The 18,612-nt window shown below is 61.9% G+C and overlaps 1 protein-coding gene across 6 annotated transcripts; it reads right to left on the bottom strand.

The window, feature by feature from the left end:
- Positions 1 to 1,068: 1,068 nt before the first annotated feature.
- Positions 1,069 to 18,579, bottom strand: DYRK1B (dual specificity tyrosine phosphorylation regulated kinase 1B). 6 transcript variants are annotated; one of them, XR_009864397.1, is made up of 12 exons: positions 18,438 to 18,579; positions 16,390 to 16,553; positions 15,200 to 15,319; positions 14,913 to 15,101; positions 14,486 to 14,633; positions 13,581 to 13,867; positions 13,018 to 13,164; positions 12,795 to 12,935; positions 12,211 to 12,526; positions 11,756 to 11,862; positions 10,222 to 11,661; positions 1,069 to 2,330 (listed from the first exon to the last, which is right to left on the bottom strand). XR_009864397.1 is itself a non-coding variant. In XM_062175855.1 (12 exons), exons 2-12 carry the CDS (start codon positions 16,450 to 16,452, stop codon positions 11,290 to 11,292), a joined length of 1,806 nt encoding a protein of 601 aa, XP_062031839.1. In that variant the 5' UTR covers positions 16,453 to 16,553; positions 18,438 to 18,579; the 3' UTR covers positions 7,718 to 11,289. The 6 variants fall into 6 exon arrangements, 3 of the variants coding, with proteins under 3 accessions (XP_062031838.1, XP_062031839.1, XP_062031840.1); XR_009864398.1 differs by having other exon boundaries at positions 1,070 to 2,189; XR_009864399.1 differs by lacking the exon at positions 1,069 to 2,330 and adding an exon at positions 4,699 to 6,311.
- Between the last annotated feature and the right edge of the window lie 33 nt (positions 18,580 to 18,612).

Genomic DNA, 18,612 nt, shown 5'->3' with positions numbered 1-18,612 from the left:
CGCCCCGACCGGGACTAGAACTTGGTGTGCCGGCGCCGCTAGGCGGAGGATTAGCCTGTTGAGCCACGGTTTCGGCCACCAGCACCACTATTATCACTTTGGTGTCTCAGAGTTGGCTGGGCTCTGCTGGGTGGTTCTTACTCAGGGCCTCCCAGGTGGTTACAGTGAGATGGCGGCTAGAGCTGGGGTCATCGTGACGGCCTCCTCACTCGTGTGTCTGGCATGCGTGCTGGGTGTGTGCATGTCAGCTCTCAGAGTGGCCTGGGCAGGCCAGCCAGGTTCCCAGGGTGGGCACTGCAAGAAAGGGAACCGGGCAGAAGCCATCCTGTTAGGACGTAGCCTCAGAAGACAGCCGGTGTCTGGCCGGCGCTGCGGCTCAATAGGCTAATCCTCTGCCTGCAGCGCCGGCACACCGGGTTCTAGTCCCCATTGGGGCGCCGGATTCTGTCCCTGTTGCCCCTCTTCCAGGCCAGCTCTCTGCTATGGCCCGGGAGTGCAGTGGAGGATGGCCCAAGTCCTTGGGCCCTGCACCCGTAAGGGAGACCAGAAGCACCTGGCTCCTGGCTTCGGATCAGTGGGATGCACTGGCTGCGGCGGCCATTGGAGGGTGAACCAACGGCAAAAGGAAGACGTTTCTCCCTCTCTCTCACTGTCCACAAAAAAAAAAAAAAAAAAAAAAAAGAAGAAGAAGAAGACAGCCAGTGTCACTTCCAGCATTCTCCCTTGGTCGTCTTGACTGACGGGAGTGGTCAAGGACTCCACCTCTCAGTGCGGAGTGGCACACCGTCCAAACAGCAGGTGAATGGGAGACACGGCTAAAGGCATTCTGTAAAGCACATGCCACAGGGAAGTAATGACTGGAAGGGGCCGGGAGGGGGGATTAATTCTGCTTTTTGATCTGGGGGCTATGCAGCAGCGGTTGCACAAGGTCATGGTCAGGGTCTGTGCATGTGCAGCTCCAGACTTGCACTTCACCCTTTAGCTCTCGGCTTTCCTGCACCCCCCACCCCCACTGCCGGCAGCCTGAATGCCCTCCCCAACCTTAATTCTCAGTTCCACGGGGCCCGGTGCCACCTCCCCTGAAGCACACATCACGGTACTGTCGACTGTCCTGTTTATCTATCTGCCCCCAACCTGAGGCCAGAGATCCTGAGTTTTTATCACGCCCCCCATTAGTAAAACATCTCCAGTATTCGTTTGCACACATACACACATATCTGTCACTTATGGGTCATACTGTAGTAATATGCACAATATAAAACACGCTCTACAATAGGAATGTTCACAGGGTGAGTTGAGCGTGGCTACAGGCAGGCTTTCTAGCATTTTCCTCCACCTGAATGTCTTGAAACATCCCAGGGAAGCAGAACTCTCCTCAGAGACGACTGTGACCGTGAACAGCGCGAGGACAGGTGACTGCCTGGCTTGTTCAGCTCAACATCCGGGCCACAGAGCAGGATGTGAAAATACAGTCGGCTGCACGCTGGACTCCTCGTACTTTCCAGGATGCATCCGTATATTCCAGCTAAAAAGCCCTTTCCGGCATCAGGAATCAAAGGCAGACTTCGCAGAGGCAGGTACAGGGCACAGCAAGGTGCAGACACTGCTTTGGGGTACCCACAACCCACCTTGGGGTGCCTGGTTCAAGACCTGGCTGCTCCACTTCCAATCCAGCTTCCTGCCACCCTCCAGACTGGGGGCAGTGAGCGATGGCTCAGGCGGTCCTCTCTGCACCCAGTAGGAGTTCCGGGCTCCTGGCTGCAGCCTGGCACAGCCTCAGCTTTTGAGAGGTGGATATTTGACAGGTGAACCAGTGGATGGAAGATTTCTTTCTCTCTCTCTCCCTTTCAAATAAATAAAAATCAATTAACTTTTAAAAACAAAAATTTCAAGGATGTCAGAGAAGTCAGCATCTGGGGCAGAGGCATGAATTAAGCCAAGAGACCACTTGACTCCAGATGCAGGTGCCAACCAGGAGCCGTGCAGAGTGGGTGGAAGTCTGGGGAGAGGGAAGAAAGGAAGGGATGGGTGCTGGGTAGTCCTTGGTGATGACCACGGTTGTCTGTGAAAAGTCGGAGTGAGCGGCTGGTGTGGTGGTGCTGTGGGTTAAGCTGCACTTGCTGCAACAGCATCTTGTATTGGAGTAGCATTTCCAGTCCCCGCTGCTCCACTTTGGACCCAGCTTCCTGCTAAATTTTTTTGGGGGAAGGTTAGTGAATTACAGCTCAAGTACTTGGATCCCTGTCACCTTCAGCCTGGCCAGCTCCAGCTTTGCAGCCGTTTGGGGTGTGAACCAGCAGGTGGAAAACCTCTGTTACTCTGCCTTTCACCTAAGTAAAAGATAAGAAGAAAGTCAAAGACACCCGCTGTGGCACACGCAGGGCCTCCTCCCTCCAGGGCGGGGCCTGCCCCACCCCTCAAAGCCACGCTGTCCCTAGGGAGTGACTTGGCCAACAGAATGCAGAGGAAGTGGCGTTCTGGCACGTGTGGAGCTCGATCATGAGAAGCTATGCCGAGGGGCCGGCGCTGTGGCGCAGCGGGTAAAGCCGCCGCCTGCAGTGCCGGCATCCCATATGGGCACTGGTTTGAGTCCCAGCTGCTCCACTTCTGATCCAGCTCTCTGCTGTGGCCTGGGAAAGCAGTAGAAGATGGCCCAAGTGCTTGGGCCCTGCACCTGTATGGGAGACCTGGAGGAAGCTCCTGGCTCCTGGCTTCGGATCGGTGCAGCTCTGGCCATTGCAGCTACCTGGGGAGTGAACCAGAGGATGGAAGACCTCTCTCTCTGTGTAACTCTGACTTTCAAATAAATAAAATAAATCTTTAAAAAAAATTAAAAGAAAGTGAGGTACTCCAGAAAGAGGGAAACAGGGGTACAAATTCTTAGAGGTGACAGGAGGTCTGCAGTGTTTTGGACCAGCACACTCCCAGGAAAACCCAAGTGTCACGTATATAAGCCGCAAATACAAATTTACAAATTTCCCATTGCCATGTCAAAAAGAAACAGGTGAGATTACTCTTAGTAATGTATTTTATTTAACTCAGTATATCCAAAATATTACCATATCAATATGTGATCAATATAAAATCTTTCTGTACCAAGTCTTTGCAATCTGGAGGGTGTTTTACACACACGCGCGTCCGCACTAGCCACACATAGGTGCTCAACGGCCGCACTGCGCGGCGCAGCCAGACCCTGCAGCCCGAGCGCGGCATGGGGGGCTTGTCCCGCACCCAGGTCCTCAGGCCCCCACCCCCACCCACTGAAGCGGAATCTGCACTTGAACAAGATCCCAGGGGACTTGAAAGCGGGCGACAAACGCGTCTCGTTCCGCACGAAACACTCCCGTGGCTTCTGTTGCCCACGGCAAGTTGGACATCATCCGTCCACACTGCACACGGTTACTGAGCGGCTGGGCGACGCTAGGACACAGCTCGGGGACAGACTGACCCCCGCCCGAGGGGGCTCCCAGAAGGGCGGTGAGTACGGAGCTCCCCAGCCACCGTGGCCAACAAGTGCCCAAGGCGGCCTGACCTGGCCCGAGTGCAGAGGGATCCAGAAAATACCCCAAATAAGGGAAGAGGCCACGACTGAGGCAAGAAGCCACAAGCGGATTAAATGTCCTCCAGGGCTGCCAGATCGGCCCAGCCTGCCCACGGTCAGGAAGAAGTCAGGCCTCAGAGCAACGCGGAGAGCCACCTGCGGTCTAGGGTTACAGCCAGCGTGCCAGGGCCAGGGCATCACTCTGCGCAGGCGCGCCAGGGACAGCGCCCTCCTGGTGCGCAGGCGCGCCAGGCACAAAGCCCCTCCCGGTGCGCAGGCGCATCAGGGCCAGAGCCATTCCCCGTGCGCAGGCGCACCAGGGACAGCACCGTCACCGCGCGCGCAGGCGTGTCCGCACTTGGACAACAGGGGGAAGGGGAGCAGAGGAGCCGGGAGGGGGCCAGCGTGCCAGCGGGGAGTGACCTGAGTTAAGGAACTGTAGGTTGTCTTTTCCAAGAAAAAAAAATTCTTTAATAAAACTTCTGGACGTGTTTTCCTGTAACTGAGCAGGGGAAAGAGAAAGGCTATGGCTGAGACAGGCGCTGCGAAGGCTGGCCGCTCTGCTTTTATGCATGCTTGGCCTTTTCCCTTAAGAAAGGCTAAAAATATTCTCCCTTACAAATAGTAACAGGGTCTTCGTAGCTGGAGAGGAAGCCACGCAAGCCCAGAGCACGCGACGCAAGAGCGGAGCAGCAGCCGCTCCGCAGGGTGGGACGCGGAGCAGGGGTGAAGGCACGTGCGAGGGAAGGCCCCCAAGTCAGAACTTCCTGGCTGCGGAGCCGAGTGCCTCGCTGAGGAACTGGGACCAGAGCGGCTACGCGAGGGCTGCGTGAGGTCGCTCGAGGAAGGCACCACGGGATGATGGCGGTCACTGTGAGCGCACGTGAGCCAGAATCAGAGTCTCCACGCCCAGGATTCCTAGTTCCGAACCCACTGCCCCAGCGGGCCCTGACGTCAGGGCGCGGGAGAACTCCCGACCCTCTGCCCCTTGCACGCCGCCGTGCGCTCCAGGTCTCCCCCAAGCCCGGGACCCCGCTGAGATCCTTTCTGTCGGTCAGATCTGTGATGACGCAAGCGAAGGGAGGCCCTCAGGTGGCCGGAGTCCCAGGGAAGCTCCCCGGGCTCCTGCAGGCGAAGTTCACCTCCAACCCCCCCCCCCCCCCCCCCCCCCGCACAACTGTCTGAACTAAAAGATAGGGCTCTGGGCAGCTTTCCCCACTTCAGCTGAAATTCAATGCTATTTCATCTCCTGCTTAGTTAACTCTTTGGGTAGCGGGCTTCACTGGGCTGAAGGATGAGATGGAGGCCTGGGAGGAGGCTGAGAGGTAATTGGGACAGGGGGCAGGTGGGAGGCCTCCAGGAGTCCTGGGCTGGGCATGGGCAGGTGGGCGACCAGAGTGCGGCCCCCAGGACTGTCTCTGGGACCCTGGAGATTGGAGAGGCTGAGAGGAGCAGGTTTGGAATGCAGGTGGTGGTGACTGTCAGTGGCCTCTGAGGACCACATGGTAGACAGGGGGTGGGGTAGGGGTCCACAAGGCCTCAGGATTCCCCAAGTCTGAGGTTCAGAGACAAGGTCAGGACCAAGGCCAGAGAGTGGGCATCACCAGTCCACAGACAGGAAGCAGGCTACAAAATAGTGAGATGGCCCGGGGGAGGGGCAGGGAAGATAGCAGAGCCCCCCCCCCCCCCATCTAAGGGACCGGTGAAAACAGAGACGCCTACAGAGCACATAGGAGATGGCGGGGGACAGCGTGCTTGCAGCAGGCCGTGGCACTCAGCACTGCCCATTTTTGCCAAGATGGCCAATAAGATGTGCAGGGCACAGGCCCGCCGAGCCGGGCTCCTCAGTGTCACAGAAAGAGGTTACCAGGAAGGCAGGGCCGTGGGAGGTGCACCTGAACCCTCTGGTGCTGGACTAGGGGCGGAAATACCGGCATGAACTCTCATGTTTATTTTCACACAGAGATACACACATGTGTACAGACACGGGTTTGCACACATACATGCATTTCCCAGCCGTGTCGGCTGCGAATGAGAATTAGGGACCCCCAACAGCAGTGCGCACGGCCCACACCTAGACCCCGGTCCCTAACACATCCTTCAGGAAGAGGCACAGGGCCCCCAGGAGCAGGGGCAGGGAGGGTGCGGCAGAGCCAGGCGGTGAGGCGCTCAGGAAGAGGGGCACACGAGAGCGGCCCTGGAAGGGGCTGCGATGGCCCAAGGCTGGACAGCCTGAGCGACAACACTGGTCGCAGCCAGAGTAGAGGCAGCACCCTCCAGTCCACACTCATAGAAACCGACGGCTGTGTAAGTTGGACAGGACACATTTCCGTGCAGGAAGGAGGGGAAAAGAAAGCTGCCAGGACCGCACAACGGCGGTCATCACCAGCCCAGGGCGACTGGTGGACGCTGAAGTCACGGCCAACCACGGGACGCCCGCACTGCCTCACAAGACCGACTGCTCGACATTCCTCCCACCAGGAAGTGCAGCACGTGGGGATACCACGTCAGAAGGGGGCACCCGCACCACCACCACTGAGAAGCCTGCCGCGCCCACCTTTACGAAGTGACCCAGGTGAACAGCACCTCGGCGAGGGTTCCCCCAAACCCCAGTCTGATTAGGAAAATACCGGACGGATCCCTACTGAACACCTCACCAGGACCCGTCCAAACCCTAGGGGTCATGAAAAACAAGGAAAGCCCGAGAAACGGTCACCGACTGGAGGAGGCCGGGGAGACGGGAGCAGTAAATGATGTCCTGGATTGGATCCTGGAACAGAAAAGGAACATTAGCGGGAAATCCGGTGAGACGTGGGCAGTCTAGAGTTTAGAAAAAGTATCAGCGTTCATCTCTTGGTTTTGGGAAACACTGCAAGTGCGTGAGATGCCAGGGTGAGCGGAAGCTGGGTGTAGGTCCGGGAGTTCCTGCAGCTCTCGCACTGCTCGGTAAAGCACCGGTCAGCGTGTTTCACCCAGTGAAAAGGCGGCTGACACCAGCCGGTTCCCGACCACCATCCAGGTCTCATCTCCGAGCCCACAGCCCTGGCCAGGCCAGCCCGGCCCCCCGACCGGACAGACTTGCCTCCCCCCAGACTGGGGCACCGTATCTGCGCCACTGGGTCCCTCTCCGCTTAGGGGTAAGGCTGCTTCCCTGACTGCCCAGGAACTCCTGTGTGCAGCCAGATCCCGGGTCTGAGGTCTCTCAACCTGGCCCTTATCTCTCTTGGCCCAGTCTGCTGGTATCCCCTACCCCACTCCCCAGTCCAGGACACACCTGAGACAGCCTAAATGTCCCACCCACCCATCATGTCAGATCGCCCCAGCCTGCCACACCCACGCATGTCCCCAGCACCCAACTGTGAGGAACATGGGGCTGGAAATGTGGGGTGCCTGCCCAGCCGCATCCCCACCCCCGCCACCCCAGCCATGGCTGCAGGAGCCCGTTGACCACAGCAGGTAATCAAATCCCTGTGTGGGGACTCAGTGGGGAACTGGGAGGGAGGGACGGTCACGCAGAGCTGGCGCAGGAGCCCCCCCAAACCCCCGCCCTGGGCCAGCCCACCTGCCCACGACGGAAGCAGAGCGCGCAGGGCTCTGGGAAGGAGGAACTGGAGCCACTGTCCCCTGTTCAACTCCACTCTGTTCTCACGGGCCCCAGGCCACGCTTCTCGGTCCTAATCCACGACCAAGCCAAGGGGGCACCGCCTTCACAACGGGTCCAGACTGCCACGGTGACTCCCCCGCCGCTGCCCAGCCGGCCCTGGTGCCACCGTCTGGTGCCGGCTCTCCCTGCTCTCTCCCCCTTAGCGAGCTCACCCTGAACTGCCGTACCGCGGATATGCATGTCCAGCCCAGCTCCCTGCTGGTCCAGGGAGTGCCGGTGAGGCCCCCGTCTCGCCGTCCCCATGTGGTTGCTGGCGCTCCCGCCCTACACGCCCACTGGAAACACAGGGCAGCCCTGCACTGCTTTTCCTCACCCACGTCCACACCCCCAAACCCCGGCACCTCTGCCTTCGAATCCTGTCCAAGATCAGGCCACCCGTCCCCACCTCCCCCACCACCACCCTGGCCAGCCATCCTCCCAGCACTGACTCCCTGCTGGGGCCCTGCCTCCAACCCCATGCCCCCCCCCCCCCCGCTTGTTTCAGTTAGCTGAAGTGGGGTAACAGATCACCCTAAAAGCCAGGGCATCAAAGGACCACCGTCTCTCTGCTCAGGAATCTGCCATCCGGGCAGGCTGAGGCTGCGGGGCCCAGCAGGGTCTCTCTCCCCACGCGGCGTCAGCACGCCTGGCACCTCAGCTACAGCAGCTGGCGCAGCTGGGGCCGGCCTCCTAGCAGGGGCAGGGCTCCGATGCGGAGAGCAGTTTCCAGGCCTCCCGAGGCTCCTGCAGCGCAAGCAGTTGGTCAAGACAAAGCACAGGGCTGGGCCCGGCTGCCGGGGGAAGGCAGGCAACGCCACTTCTTGACTGGAAAAAGAGAAAGTGGGGCTGACTTCACTGCAGTTATCGTAACCTCATGGAAACAGCTGATTCCACCTAGAGCCAGTTCCCCGGACGCCAGCCAGAGGAGCCCTTAAAATACTCTGTTGACTGTGCGTGCTCCCTCCCACGGCTTGAAAGTCCTTCCTCAGCTCCCAGTGCCGGGTGAGGCCCAGAGCCCTTACAGGAGCCGCCTGGCCCGGCCTCCTGCTCTGCTGTCGCTCCCCACGGTGGCTTATTAGCATCAGTAAACTTGTCCACCGCCTCGGGGCCCGGCTTAGCTATCCTATGGGAGTGTGCTCTCACGGCACCTTCCACCCATCTTTGCGTGTGCGCGCTGTGCGGGCATCGGACGCTCTGAACCCCCACCTGGGACCTCCTTTGAGGCAGGAAAACCGCTCTGTTCTCGGCTGTGCTGAGCACACAGCAGAGGCCAGACGTCCCGAGTCCACGGCAAACTGTGAGGCGGCCTCTTTGTAGAGAGGGGACTGGGAGCGGCAGGGCCCCGGGGGATGCTGGGATCCAGATCTTTGCTCCTTCTCTGGTAAATGACAACTGAGCCCCTGCTGTGTGCAGGGCAACCTCCCAGGTGCTGGGGACAAAGCATGAAGTAGACAATGGCACCCGCCCTCACGGAGCCGGAGCCAGCAGTGGGAATAAACAGAAGAAATCAATCCTCAGTCGCTAACTGCTGAGACGATCAACAGTAAGCAGCAAGTTGAAGGAAGGAGGATGGATGCGTATGGTAAGGGTTCAGGTCTACAGGCTTGGTCAGGAAGGACCAAGGAGGAGGTGGCATCTGAGTTAAGACCTAAGGGAAGTGAAGAATGAGTCTGGGCTCTCTGGGAGATGTTGAAGCGGGGGCTTCAGGCAAGGAGAACAGAAAGTGCAAAGGCCCTGCGGCCGGTGTGGCTGCAGCAGAGCAAGCAAGGAGAGCAGCCCACGTCAGAGAGGTGGTGAGGGGCAGGGGCCCTGGACGGGTTTCCACCCCGAGTGAGATGGAGCCATGCAGGGTCCTGAACAGGGGCAGGACGAGACCTGTGTCCCTCTGGCTGTAGGGGGTGGGGGTAGGAACCGGGAGACCGCTGAGGAGGCTACTACAATGGCCTGTGCAGATGAGGGTGAGCAGGACCCTGGCGTCCGGAGTGTAGGGACAGAGAGAGGTGGTCAGGTTCTGAACACATGGTGAAGACGGCCGCTAGTGGACTTGATGTGGGCGTCAGACAGACAGCTCCCATGTCTGCGCCCGGAGCAACCAGGAAGGAGCTGCCATTTACCACATCGGACATGGAGGGTACAGATTCTTCAACTGGACCAAGATCACTCTGGAGATACCAAGAGCCAATAGAGGGCATCACAAGGGAGAGGTCCTAGGCTGGAAGCAGAAATGGGATCCACATTTCCGTGCCTCTCCCAAACTCCTTACCGGCTGTACCTGATCTGCCCCTGCTGAGGTCTCCAGGCTCACCTGCACCCTGCTAAGTCAGAGAATGGCGCCCACCCACCCGAGCTGGCCTCTTCCTAGCCACGAGGTCCTGGGCAAGTCACTTAATGTTGCTCGCCCTCGGTATCACCATCCGCGGAAGGGAGATGGAACGGCGCGTGCCTCCTAGGATTGTTCACGCAAAACCTTTTTGAACCGCTCATCTGCAATGCGCAGGCCCCGTTGCACGTGGCGGAGTCATCCCCCTCTCCCCGGCAGCCCGTCAACTCGTCCCCGCACCGCCTCCCGCGCACCTGCCCCGATCCTCCTCCCAGCCACAGCCGCCAACCCTGGACTCCCAGATCCAATTCCTGTCCGTTTATTTCCACATCACAGCAAGCTGGGCCGTATCCCTGCCCTACCCGAAGTTCTCCAGCGGCTTCTCACCGCCCTCAGGACAAAGGCCAAGCTCTTTAAGTGGCCAAGAAAATTTTCCAGCATCTAATCCATGCAGAACGGCCAACACCGGGCCCAGCACCACCAGAGCCCCTCCGCGCACACGCAGACCCGGCTGCTTCTCGCCGCCGCCCCTCGTCCAGCCAGGCCTCCCCACCCGCATCCACCTCCTTTGGGTGCCCGGCGCGCCCCGCGCTGCCTCCATCACTGAGGGCACACACACCCCTACCGGGTCCTTGCCCGCCTCTCCCACGGACTGGGGCTTCCCGTGAGCCGGACGGTGATGTCCGTACGAGGGGTAGCTGCAGGCCCCATCCTTACCGCCAGCTCCGGCACCCCGAGACCCTAACCCGCAAGTCCTCGCGGCACAGCCCAGAAACCCTCCTTCCGCACGCCTCAGAAGAGACCTCCGCACCACACGACCCAAAGCGCCCAATCAACGCCTTCTCTCTGGCTACTGACCGCCCCATACATCCGGGCCCTGGCTACCTCTGAGTGCCTATTGGCTGCCCGGACACTCGCTCCCAAACATGAACGAAGAGGATTCTGGTCTTTGTAGTTCCCTAACGAAGAGTGGGAAAAGAGATCGCTAAGTAAAACGCCATTTCCCAGGGAGCGCCGCGCTAACCTTTGAACCAGACAGCTCTTGATTGGCCCGCCAAATTGCCATGGAAACGGCACTACTTACCTGGAACCCAAGGAGTTCTATTTCTGCCTGAGAATGTCAAAGCGCTTGGCTCCGCAATGATTCCAAAAGGTGGGTCCAGGTGTGTGCGGGGGTCAAGTCTACCCACTGCCTGCCTGCCTGTCCCCACGACACTGATGCCTGCCTGGCTTACTAGGGCCGAAGGAACACGGCGTTTCCCGAACACGGGCCGCAGCCTGTCTGGGCGCCAGTTTACGCTAGGAAGGTTAATGCCGGCCGGGGTGGCGCCTGTAGCCGCACCCCCTCCCCAAACGCTCCTCCCACCATGCCTCTGCGGGCCAGGGAAGGGGAGCGGAGGCCCTGCAGACGCTCAGGCAGGCGTGTGAGAAAGCTCTTTACTGGGGGGTACAGCAAGGAGGAGCAAGGCCATCTCCCCCTACCTGCCCCCGCCCCCTCCTAGGGCCCTGGGAGGAGGGGAGCCTCCCCCCACCGGACCACCACTGTCTTTGGTACAATAAATAGAAAACAAGGGGGGAGGGGGAGCCAAGGGTCCAGTCCTTAGTGGGAGGGTCTGAGCAAACCCCTCTCCTCGACCCCCTGCCCCAGGCCCGTCAGTGCAGGCCTCACCCGCCCCCGCTGGGTAGCAGCAATTCCAGTCAAGGGGAGAGATGAGGATGGGAGCCCAGGGCCCCCACATGGGGGGAGGGTATGGCTTCAGGAGGGGCCCCAGGGAGGGGGCAGGGTCATGAGCTGGCCGCGGTGCTCTGCGGCACACCCCGGAGGCCCAAGCGAGGCCCCAGAGCGGCAGGATCGTCAGGGGGTGGGAGAGGCGGGCGACCTCCCGTCATCCGAGTCCGCAGGGCTGAGGCAGCCGGGTGCTGGGGGGCAGGCGCGGGGTGAGGCGGGGAGCAGTCCGGAGGGCCGCCCGCCAGGCTCACGTCCATCAGCTCTGGGGGTGGCGGTGAGGTTGGTGACGGGGGCCGGCCAAGGCAGCGGGGCTGGGGGGGCATCTGGGCCCCGGGCCCCGGCAGTGACGAGGCAGAGGTAGGGGCTGGATGTGTCTTATGGGGCACATCACCCCCTGCCCAGGGGCGCAGCGGCTGGGAGGGTGGGACCTAAAGGAGCAAAGGAGCAGTGGGTGATGGAGCCTGGGGTCCTGCAGCCCCAGGCACCCCACCGCCCGCCTCCACAGCCCCCAGCCTCCAGTACCTGGGGGCTGTTCATCTCACAGTCAGTGATGGGCGGCCCAGGACCCCCACAGTAGCGGTTGCTGTAGCGGTAGGCCCGGTTGTCGCTGGAGGAGCCACTGGAGCCTCCTGGAAGCACGGGGGGAGAAAAGAGGCCACGGTTGAGGGAGCCGGTGTCAGGCTCTGGGGCTAGCTGAGCCTGGCTGGCAGCCCCGGGCCTGGGTTTGGGCTTGGGTGATCACAGCCCACTGGAAGGCTCGGGCCCAGTTTTTGAGATTTGGGGGTGTTAAAGCCAGAGCCAGTTTTAGGCGTCCGGCCACAAGCCATGTTTTGGAGATGGCGTCACGGTCACGGTCATGGTCACCTGCAGCTCTCCACCCCAGCCCGTTTGGGAGTTCAGGATCAGGCCGCTTCAGAGGCCGAGGTCAGAGGCGCCCCCACCCCTGTGGTCCCCCGCTCTGGGCACTGGGCACCCACCCGAGCTGGAGATGGAGCTGGTGGTGCTAGAGGAGGGGCAGGTGTCGAGGGGTGCGGGCGAGGTGGAGGCACTGCTGCCTGCCGGGCCCGTGCTGGTGGCCTCGTCGGCCGTGCGGCGGAAGAAGCCGTGCTGCAGAGCGCCCAGCGGGCTGATGCGGGCGGCGGGCTCGTACTCCAGCATGCGCAGCACCAGGTCCTGGAAGCGGAGGTAGTCGGCGGGGCTGTGGCCCGGCTCCCCCGCCCGCCGGCCCCCGGGCCCGCCCGTCTGCACGCCCAGCACCTCCTGCAGCCGCCGTGTCCCGGGGCCCTGGTAATCCTGGCAGGGAGGGGGTGGGAGGGGGGGCAAGAGAGTGGCCGTCAGTGGGCAGGAGGGGCAGGGAGACACACACGGGGAAACAGAGAGAAGGTGGAGAGAGAGGCCAAGAAAAGCCAGCGGGAGGGCAGGAGAGATGGGGTGGGCAGACGAGGGGAAGAGGGAGGACGGGAAAGACACAGGGGAGGCGGCAGGGGGAGGGGGCGCCCCGAGTGTGAGAGAGTGAGGGGCCACCCAGGGCAGGGGGAGTGGCGCAGGGCAGGGGCCGCACCTTCCTGAGTTCCTTTGTCCTTCGTAGGGTCCAGCCACCCCCAGGCAGCCGCTCAAAGTACTTGCGGGCCTTGGGGGCCTGGTCCAGCATGGGGGCTGGCGGGATGCCTAGCACCTCCACAATGCGGTTCATCTGGTCCACCTGTGAGCGGGCAGGGGTCAGGTTAGCAGGCTGGCCAGGCTCCACCCCGCCCCCTCCAGCGCACCCCTTCCTGGGGGCGCACCTCATTGGAGCCGCTGAAGAGGGGCTCCCCAGTGTGCATCTCCACGAGGATGCAGCCCAGGGACCACATGTCAATGGCCAGGTCGTAGGGCGTGCCCAGGAGCACCTCAGGCGAGCGATAGAAGCGGCTCTGGATATACTGGTAGATCTGCAGGGAGGGCGACAGTCAGGGGCCCAGCTGAGGACAAGCCTCTGACCCCAATCTGGAAATGGAGAATCCAGATCCCAACGTTCTCAGCGCCAGTTTCCGGGGAGCCACTGCCACCACCTCACTGGTCAGCGTCAGGGTCTCTGTGGGCCTGGCCCTCACCTCGCCGAACACCTCTCACACGGGGCTGCACAGCTGAAGCCCCTCCCCTCCGCCCTTCCAGGCCCAAAAGCAGCCCAGCTTCGCCCCGCCCACACCCTGCACGCTCAGGCTTCCCCTCCGTCCTAGTGGGCAGCGCACCCTGTAGGGCTCTCCTGTGCCCGGTTACCCACAGGCCCGGCGCCCGCTCTGGCCACACCCACCCGCCAGCCCCGCCCCTGCTCTGGCCACACCCACCCACCAGCCCCGCCCCTCACCCGCTGGCCCAGCTGGCAGGAGCTGCCGAAGTCCACGATCTTGATGGCGCTGCGCTTGGGGTTGCAGAGCAGGATGTTCTCGGGCTTGAGGTCGCAGTGGATGATGCTGAGCTCGGGCGTGGCCAGGAAGAGCAGCGCCGTGCAGAGCTGCTGCGCCAGCTTCCGGGTCAGGTTCAGCGAGACGCCGCGGAAGTGTGTGTTGCGCAGGAGGTCGTACAGGTTGTAGGACAGCAGCTCGAACACCAGGCACAGGTGGTTCCGGAACATGAAGTGCCGCTTCAGGTGCACTGCAGGAGACGGAGAAGAAGCGGGCTCAGGGCCGGCTGCTGCCGGCCCGGGGTCACACGGGGAGCGCGGCCCCTGGGAACCAGCTGCTGGTCGTGATATTTTTATAACTCGGTTCACACAGGAAGTCAATCTCTTTTCTAGTCTCTGTCAAACCTTCCGATGAAACCAAAGTGAAAGTTTCCATCAGCTACAGTAAGTCTTCCACCCGGTCCCACACTTCCTCATTTAACTTTGCAACAGTTTGCAGCTTAGTTCTGTTTCAGGGACAAAGGATCCCTAAGTTTTCCTTTTAAAAGAAATCCGTTTGCCTTTCCTAAGAGGAATTAGTCCAAGAAAGAGGAACAAACACAGTTGCTAAGAATAACGACTCTGGTGGCCTCTGCCCCAACCGTTACAGCTCTGCAGAGTACAAGGGGTCACCTCCTGCAGGTGACGGAGCCTCGGAGCCATGGTTTATCCCTAAATGTAGACATGGGCAATGCCGCCCCTTCCCTCGGACAGAGTCGGCCCCCAGCGAGCTTGACCCGAGCAGCACGGAGCGTGCACACGAGCGCGCATGCACACACACACACACACACACACCCCGCCCCGGGGCCACCCTCCGGGCCAGGCCTCACCTATGTAGTACTTCATCTCCGTGTCGTGCTGGTTCATCAGCTCCAGCAGCCGCAGCTCGATCTGGGCCTGGTTCAGGAAGGCCTTTTTGTTCTTGATGATCTTGATGGCCACCAGCTCCTGGGTCTGATGGTCATAGGCTTTTACCACCTGTGGGGCAGGGCAGGGCGTGTCACCAAGGGGGGCGGGGGAAGGGACAGGGCAGGGCAGCTCCCAGCACTGCCGACACAGCTGGGTGCTCATCACGTGAGACACTGGGGCGACCAGGGCACAGAACCACATAACTGCCTGCGGAGAGCGTCTTGCTATTAGCACTGTTTTACAGAAGGAAACAAGACGCGAGGAAAGTGACTGCGAGCAGGACTTGAAGCCACTGAGCCACCGGGAGACAGGTCAACAGGAGTGGGGGCCACGGGGCCGTGTCCACACCTGGCCGAAGGAGCCTTTGCCGATGAGCGAGTCAATCTCGTAGCGCTCCAGCCAGCGCTCGCCGCTGCGCACGATGTAGTCGTGGTTGTCGTCATCGTAACCGTGGTTCAGGACCTTCTTCTCCTTCTTGGTGCTGGAGTCCTGGGGCGGCGCCTGCTGGGCCCGCCGCTTCTTCTTGGCATAGTACACCTGCCCAGCCGCCCAGGGAAACAGCGTGGTAAGTGACCTGGGGCGGCAGCCAGGCCCCTCGCGCCGGGCCCAGGGCCCCCTCCTCAGCCCGGGCCCACCTCATTGATGTGCTTGTAGGTCTTGATGAGGTCCACAGAGAGCTTGCGCAGCGGGGCTGAGGTGGCGTCCCGGAAGGCCAGGGGTGGCCTCCGAGGCAGCAGCCGCACATCAGGCAGCACCTGCAGGGCAGAGGAGCGGCGGGCATGGAGGCGGGTCTTCACCTCCAGCCTCAGCAAGGGCGCTGCCGGCTCCCCGCCTGCCCGGCCAGGGATCCCCTGCTGGAACGGCCTCCCCACGGACGGAGCAGCCTGCCTGGAGCAGGGCCTGGCACGGCGCAGTGTCTATCAGGCTAAGGAGCGCGTGTGCCATTCATAAGGGGATTTCAACAAAGTTCTTGGGAAAATGGAATTAAGAGATTCTTTTGGTGTGAAACGCTTTTTTGAAAATTCATATGCCTTTGTCATAATATGGATTTTTGATTACAACTTTTTGAAGATCTCTTTGTGTGCATGGAGTTTGTTTATTTTCGTTTGCCTTTTCCTCGTATTCCTGAGTTTTCCCGGAGCCTCAGCTGGCGTTTTCACCCCCGCCTCCTTCTTCCTGAGCTGCGCGGGAAAACCTGGCCCCTGCCCTTGCAGCCCTCCAGCCTGACCCGCTCCACTCTGGGCACCCCTCCTCGGAAGGACCTCAGCTCAATTTCCTGTGCCCCTGAGGCCTCCCAGCCTTCACCCTCCAGGCCTGAGCGTCTTCGTCCCGCTCTTCCACACCAGGCTCTTGGGTCTCAGGGAGGCGCCCGGCCTCCCACTGCATCCTGCTCCAAGTCCTACACTTTAGAGCCTTCACTGCTCTGTCCTCGGAGAGCTTCACCCTGTGCCACCCAGGTGCTAGGGGCTCAACTCCCCTGCCGGTCCACCTCCCCAGATGCCCCAGCCCAGCCTCCTTTGACCCAGTAACCACTCCTGGGCATTGATGCCGGGCCAGGCGCCATCCTCAGCATTTCTCTACCTCGTTTCACCCTCAGGGCAGCCCTGTGGGGTGGGCAGTGTTACTGGCCCCATTTTATAGATTTGAAAACTGACATCAGTATTTGAACCCAGGCTCTCCCAGGTCAGGGGACCTCCACTCCCAGGGGCCCCTCCTGCCCCAGGAGACGGTTCCAGACAACCACACTGATTGCAGTCCTGAGACTCTTCCATCCCAAGTCTCCCTGACCCCCAGGGAAGTGGGCCCCCCTCAGGTGAACACATACCTGCGTGTGCTCCTGGGGCCCTGGGAAGCCAGAGAAGGGACCATGGCCTGGTGGGACGGCCATGGTGGGCTCAGAGGGCCGCAGGGGTGCGAGGCCTGGAGCGGGAGCCCGGCCGGGGGGCGCCTTCTCGCATCCTGCGCCTCGGCTGCCACCGCCGCTGAGACCTGGGAGTGGCAGGAGACGGGGAGACAACACGGAACGAGGGGACGTGTGGGGCGGTGCCAGGCAGGGAAGGGGTGGGGGTAAGCAGTGGGGGGGGCACAGTGACAGCAGCGACAAGGGGGACAGAGAGGGGGCAGGCAGAGCCCAACAAACGATGACGAAGTACGTGGAGGAGGCAGCGGCAGGACACATAAAAGGGAGCATTGGGAACCAGGTGCGGTGGGGGTGGGGGACACGGGCATGCCCAGGACAGGACAGACAACGACAATCGGGCAAGAAGAGGACAATGACAGAAAGCACCGACCACAGGCGGCACAGGGCTCATTCTCTCCTTCCCACTTCTACCTGTGGCCGCCTGGGCCCCTCCTGCAGTCTTCCCTGAGCACCAGGGGCTCACCCCGTCCCACAGGCTCCTCTAAGCCAGAGGACTCCGGATCTGGCCGCCCCTCCCCCTTCGCCACAGCTGAGCCCTCTGCAGGCCCTGGAACCGTGTCGGGATCCTCGGGGATCTCCCAGCTACACCGGGGTGACCCGAGAGCCGCCTCTGTGGCATGCTCCCACACCAGCACACATCTCTCCCCCGGGACGCCCTCCGGTCACACCAAGTCCTCTCCCCCTAGCAGGGCCTTTTCCTGGGAGCCTCCCTCACCATAGTCCACTTTCCTGCGGTCACACTGGGCTCTTCCCCAGGTCACCCCGAGACCCCCTCCCAATCAACACGCTCATCCGGATGGGAGCAAAGGGGAGGTGTCTTCCCACGCTCACGGTGATCTCCCTTTCTCCCCCCACTGGGCCCCTGCCCTCCTCCGCCCTGCACTACCCAATATTCCTACAAGGGCCCTTTCTCCAGTTACCCCTCTCATATGAGAGTCGTTCCCCAAATGTGACCATTCCTAGAAGGCCCCAACAGACAAGTCCACATAGGGTTTTCTACTCCCGGAGCAGCCAGCACCACAGAATCTTCTCCTCACGGGTCTTCCCCAATGTCAGATCCCTTTCTCCTTCCCACGCCTGCCACTCCAGGACCCCTACTCTCTTGGCACTAACCCCCCCTCCCACACTAGCATCGGCTCTCCCAGCCCCCATCCCCTACCGGGGTCAGGGCTGGTGCGGGACCCACGGGGGGCTGGGGCGCGGTGGGGCCCCCAGTTGGGGTGGGCGAGCGGCCAGCATGGCGGTGGCGGCGGCGGCGGCGAGAAGGCGGCCGCCTGTCCCCTGGCCTGGCCGGCCTGGCGAGCCCCGCGGCGGGGAGGGCAAGCGGGACAGGCGGCCCGGTGGGTGACAACAGCAGCCGCCGCCACCGCCGCCGGGGGCGGGGAGAGGAGGGGACTCGGGTCAGCCCAGGGCACGCGGGGGAAGGGGAGAGCAGGTGGACGGGGGAGGGGCGGGTTAACCCTCGCCCCACCCGCCCCGCCCCGAGTGGCCACCCGCCTCCAGGGACCCCAGCGTCCCGCCCCCCACCCAGGAGGCCCGCCCCAGCAGGCGGGGTTTCACCGAGCTTGGCAATCTGCACCTGCCCATGGCAACAACCGCGCCATTGGCCACTGCTACCAAGAGCTCAACCAATCCCAGCCTGGGGCAGCTGTTGCTAGGCAACGACGATGCGGCCGGCGGAGCCGAGCCCAAACAAAGGGCGGGAGTGGGGCCCCCCGACTACCCCCTCCCAGCCTTCCTCCCAAGACCGCTCCCCTGGCCCGGCCTTTTCCAGGAATCGGACTATGAATAGCCAAGCACAGCCCGCACCTGCCGGAACCTCGCTCCCCTCCCCTCCTCTCCTCCCTCGGCCGGCCTCGTGCTAAGTCTCGCAGCTACGCGGGCAGGGCGGATCCCATCCCCGTCTTTCCCCCCAGCAGCGCGTGCTGCCCCGGCTGTCCCCGCGTTGTTACCTGAGGGCGCGGGCAAGGGGACTCAAAGTGCTCGGGCGGCCCGAGCTCAGATCTGCCCACTGGCTGAGGGTATCCGGCAGACACGGCCAGCCAGGGCCCCGATTACCCAGTAATGCAACCAGCAAAATGGCGACCACAACAAACCGCCCCCCCACCCCGCCCCAGGCTCCGCCCC

This window comes from Lepus europaeus, chromosome 19, assembly GCF_033115175.1.
Source record: "Lepus europaeus isolate LE1 chromosome 19, mLepTim1.pri, whole genome shotgun sequence".
Taxonomy (NCBI): Eukaryota; Metazoa; Chordata; class Mammalia; order Lagomorpha; family Leporidae; genus Lepus; species Lepus europaeus.
This window is presented reverse-complemented; position numbering and strand designations above follow the sequence as displayed.

What these genes read in the sequence shown, in the direction of transcription:
- DYRK1B (XM_062175854.1), bottom strand. Translation starts at nt 16,452, where the DNA reads ATGGCCGTCCCACCAGGCCATGGTCCCTTCTCTGGCTTCCCAGGGCCC. An exon ending in TCTTCAGCGGCTCCAATGAG is followed by an intron (nt 12,936 to 13,017) that starts GTGCGCCCCCAG and finishes GCCCGCTCACAG; the next exon opens with GTGGACCAGATGAACCGCAT. An exon ending in CAGCTCCATCTCCAGCTCGG is followed by an intron (nt 11,863 to 12,210) that starts GTGGGTGCCCAG and finishes CCGTGCTTCCAG; the next exon opens with GAGGCTCCAGTGGCTCCTCC.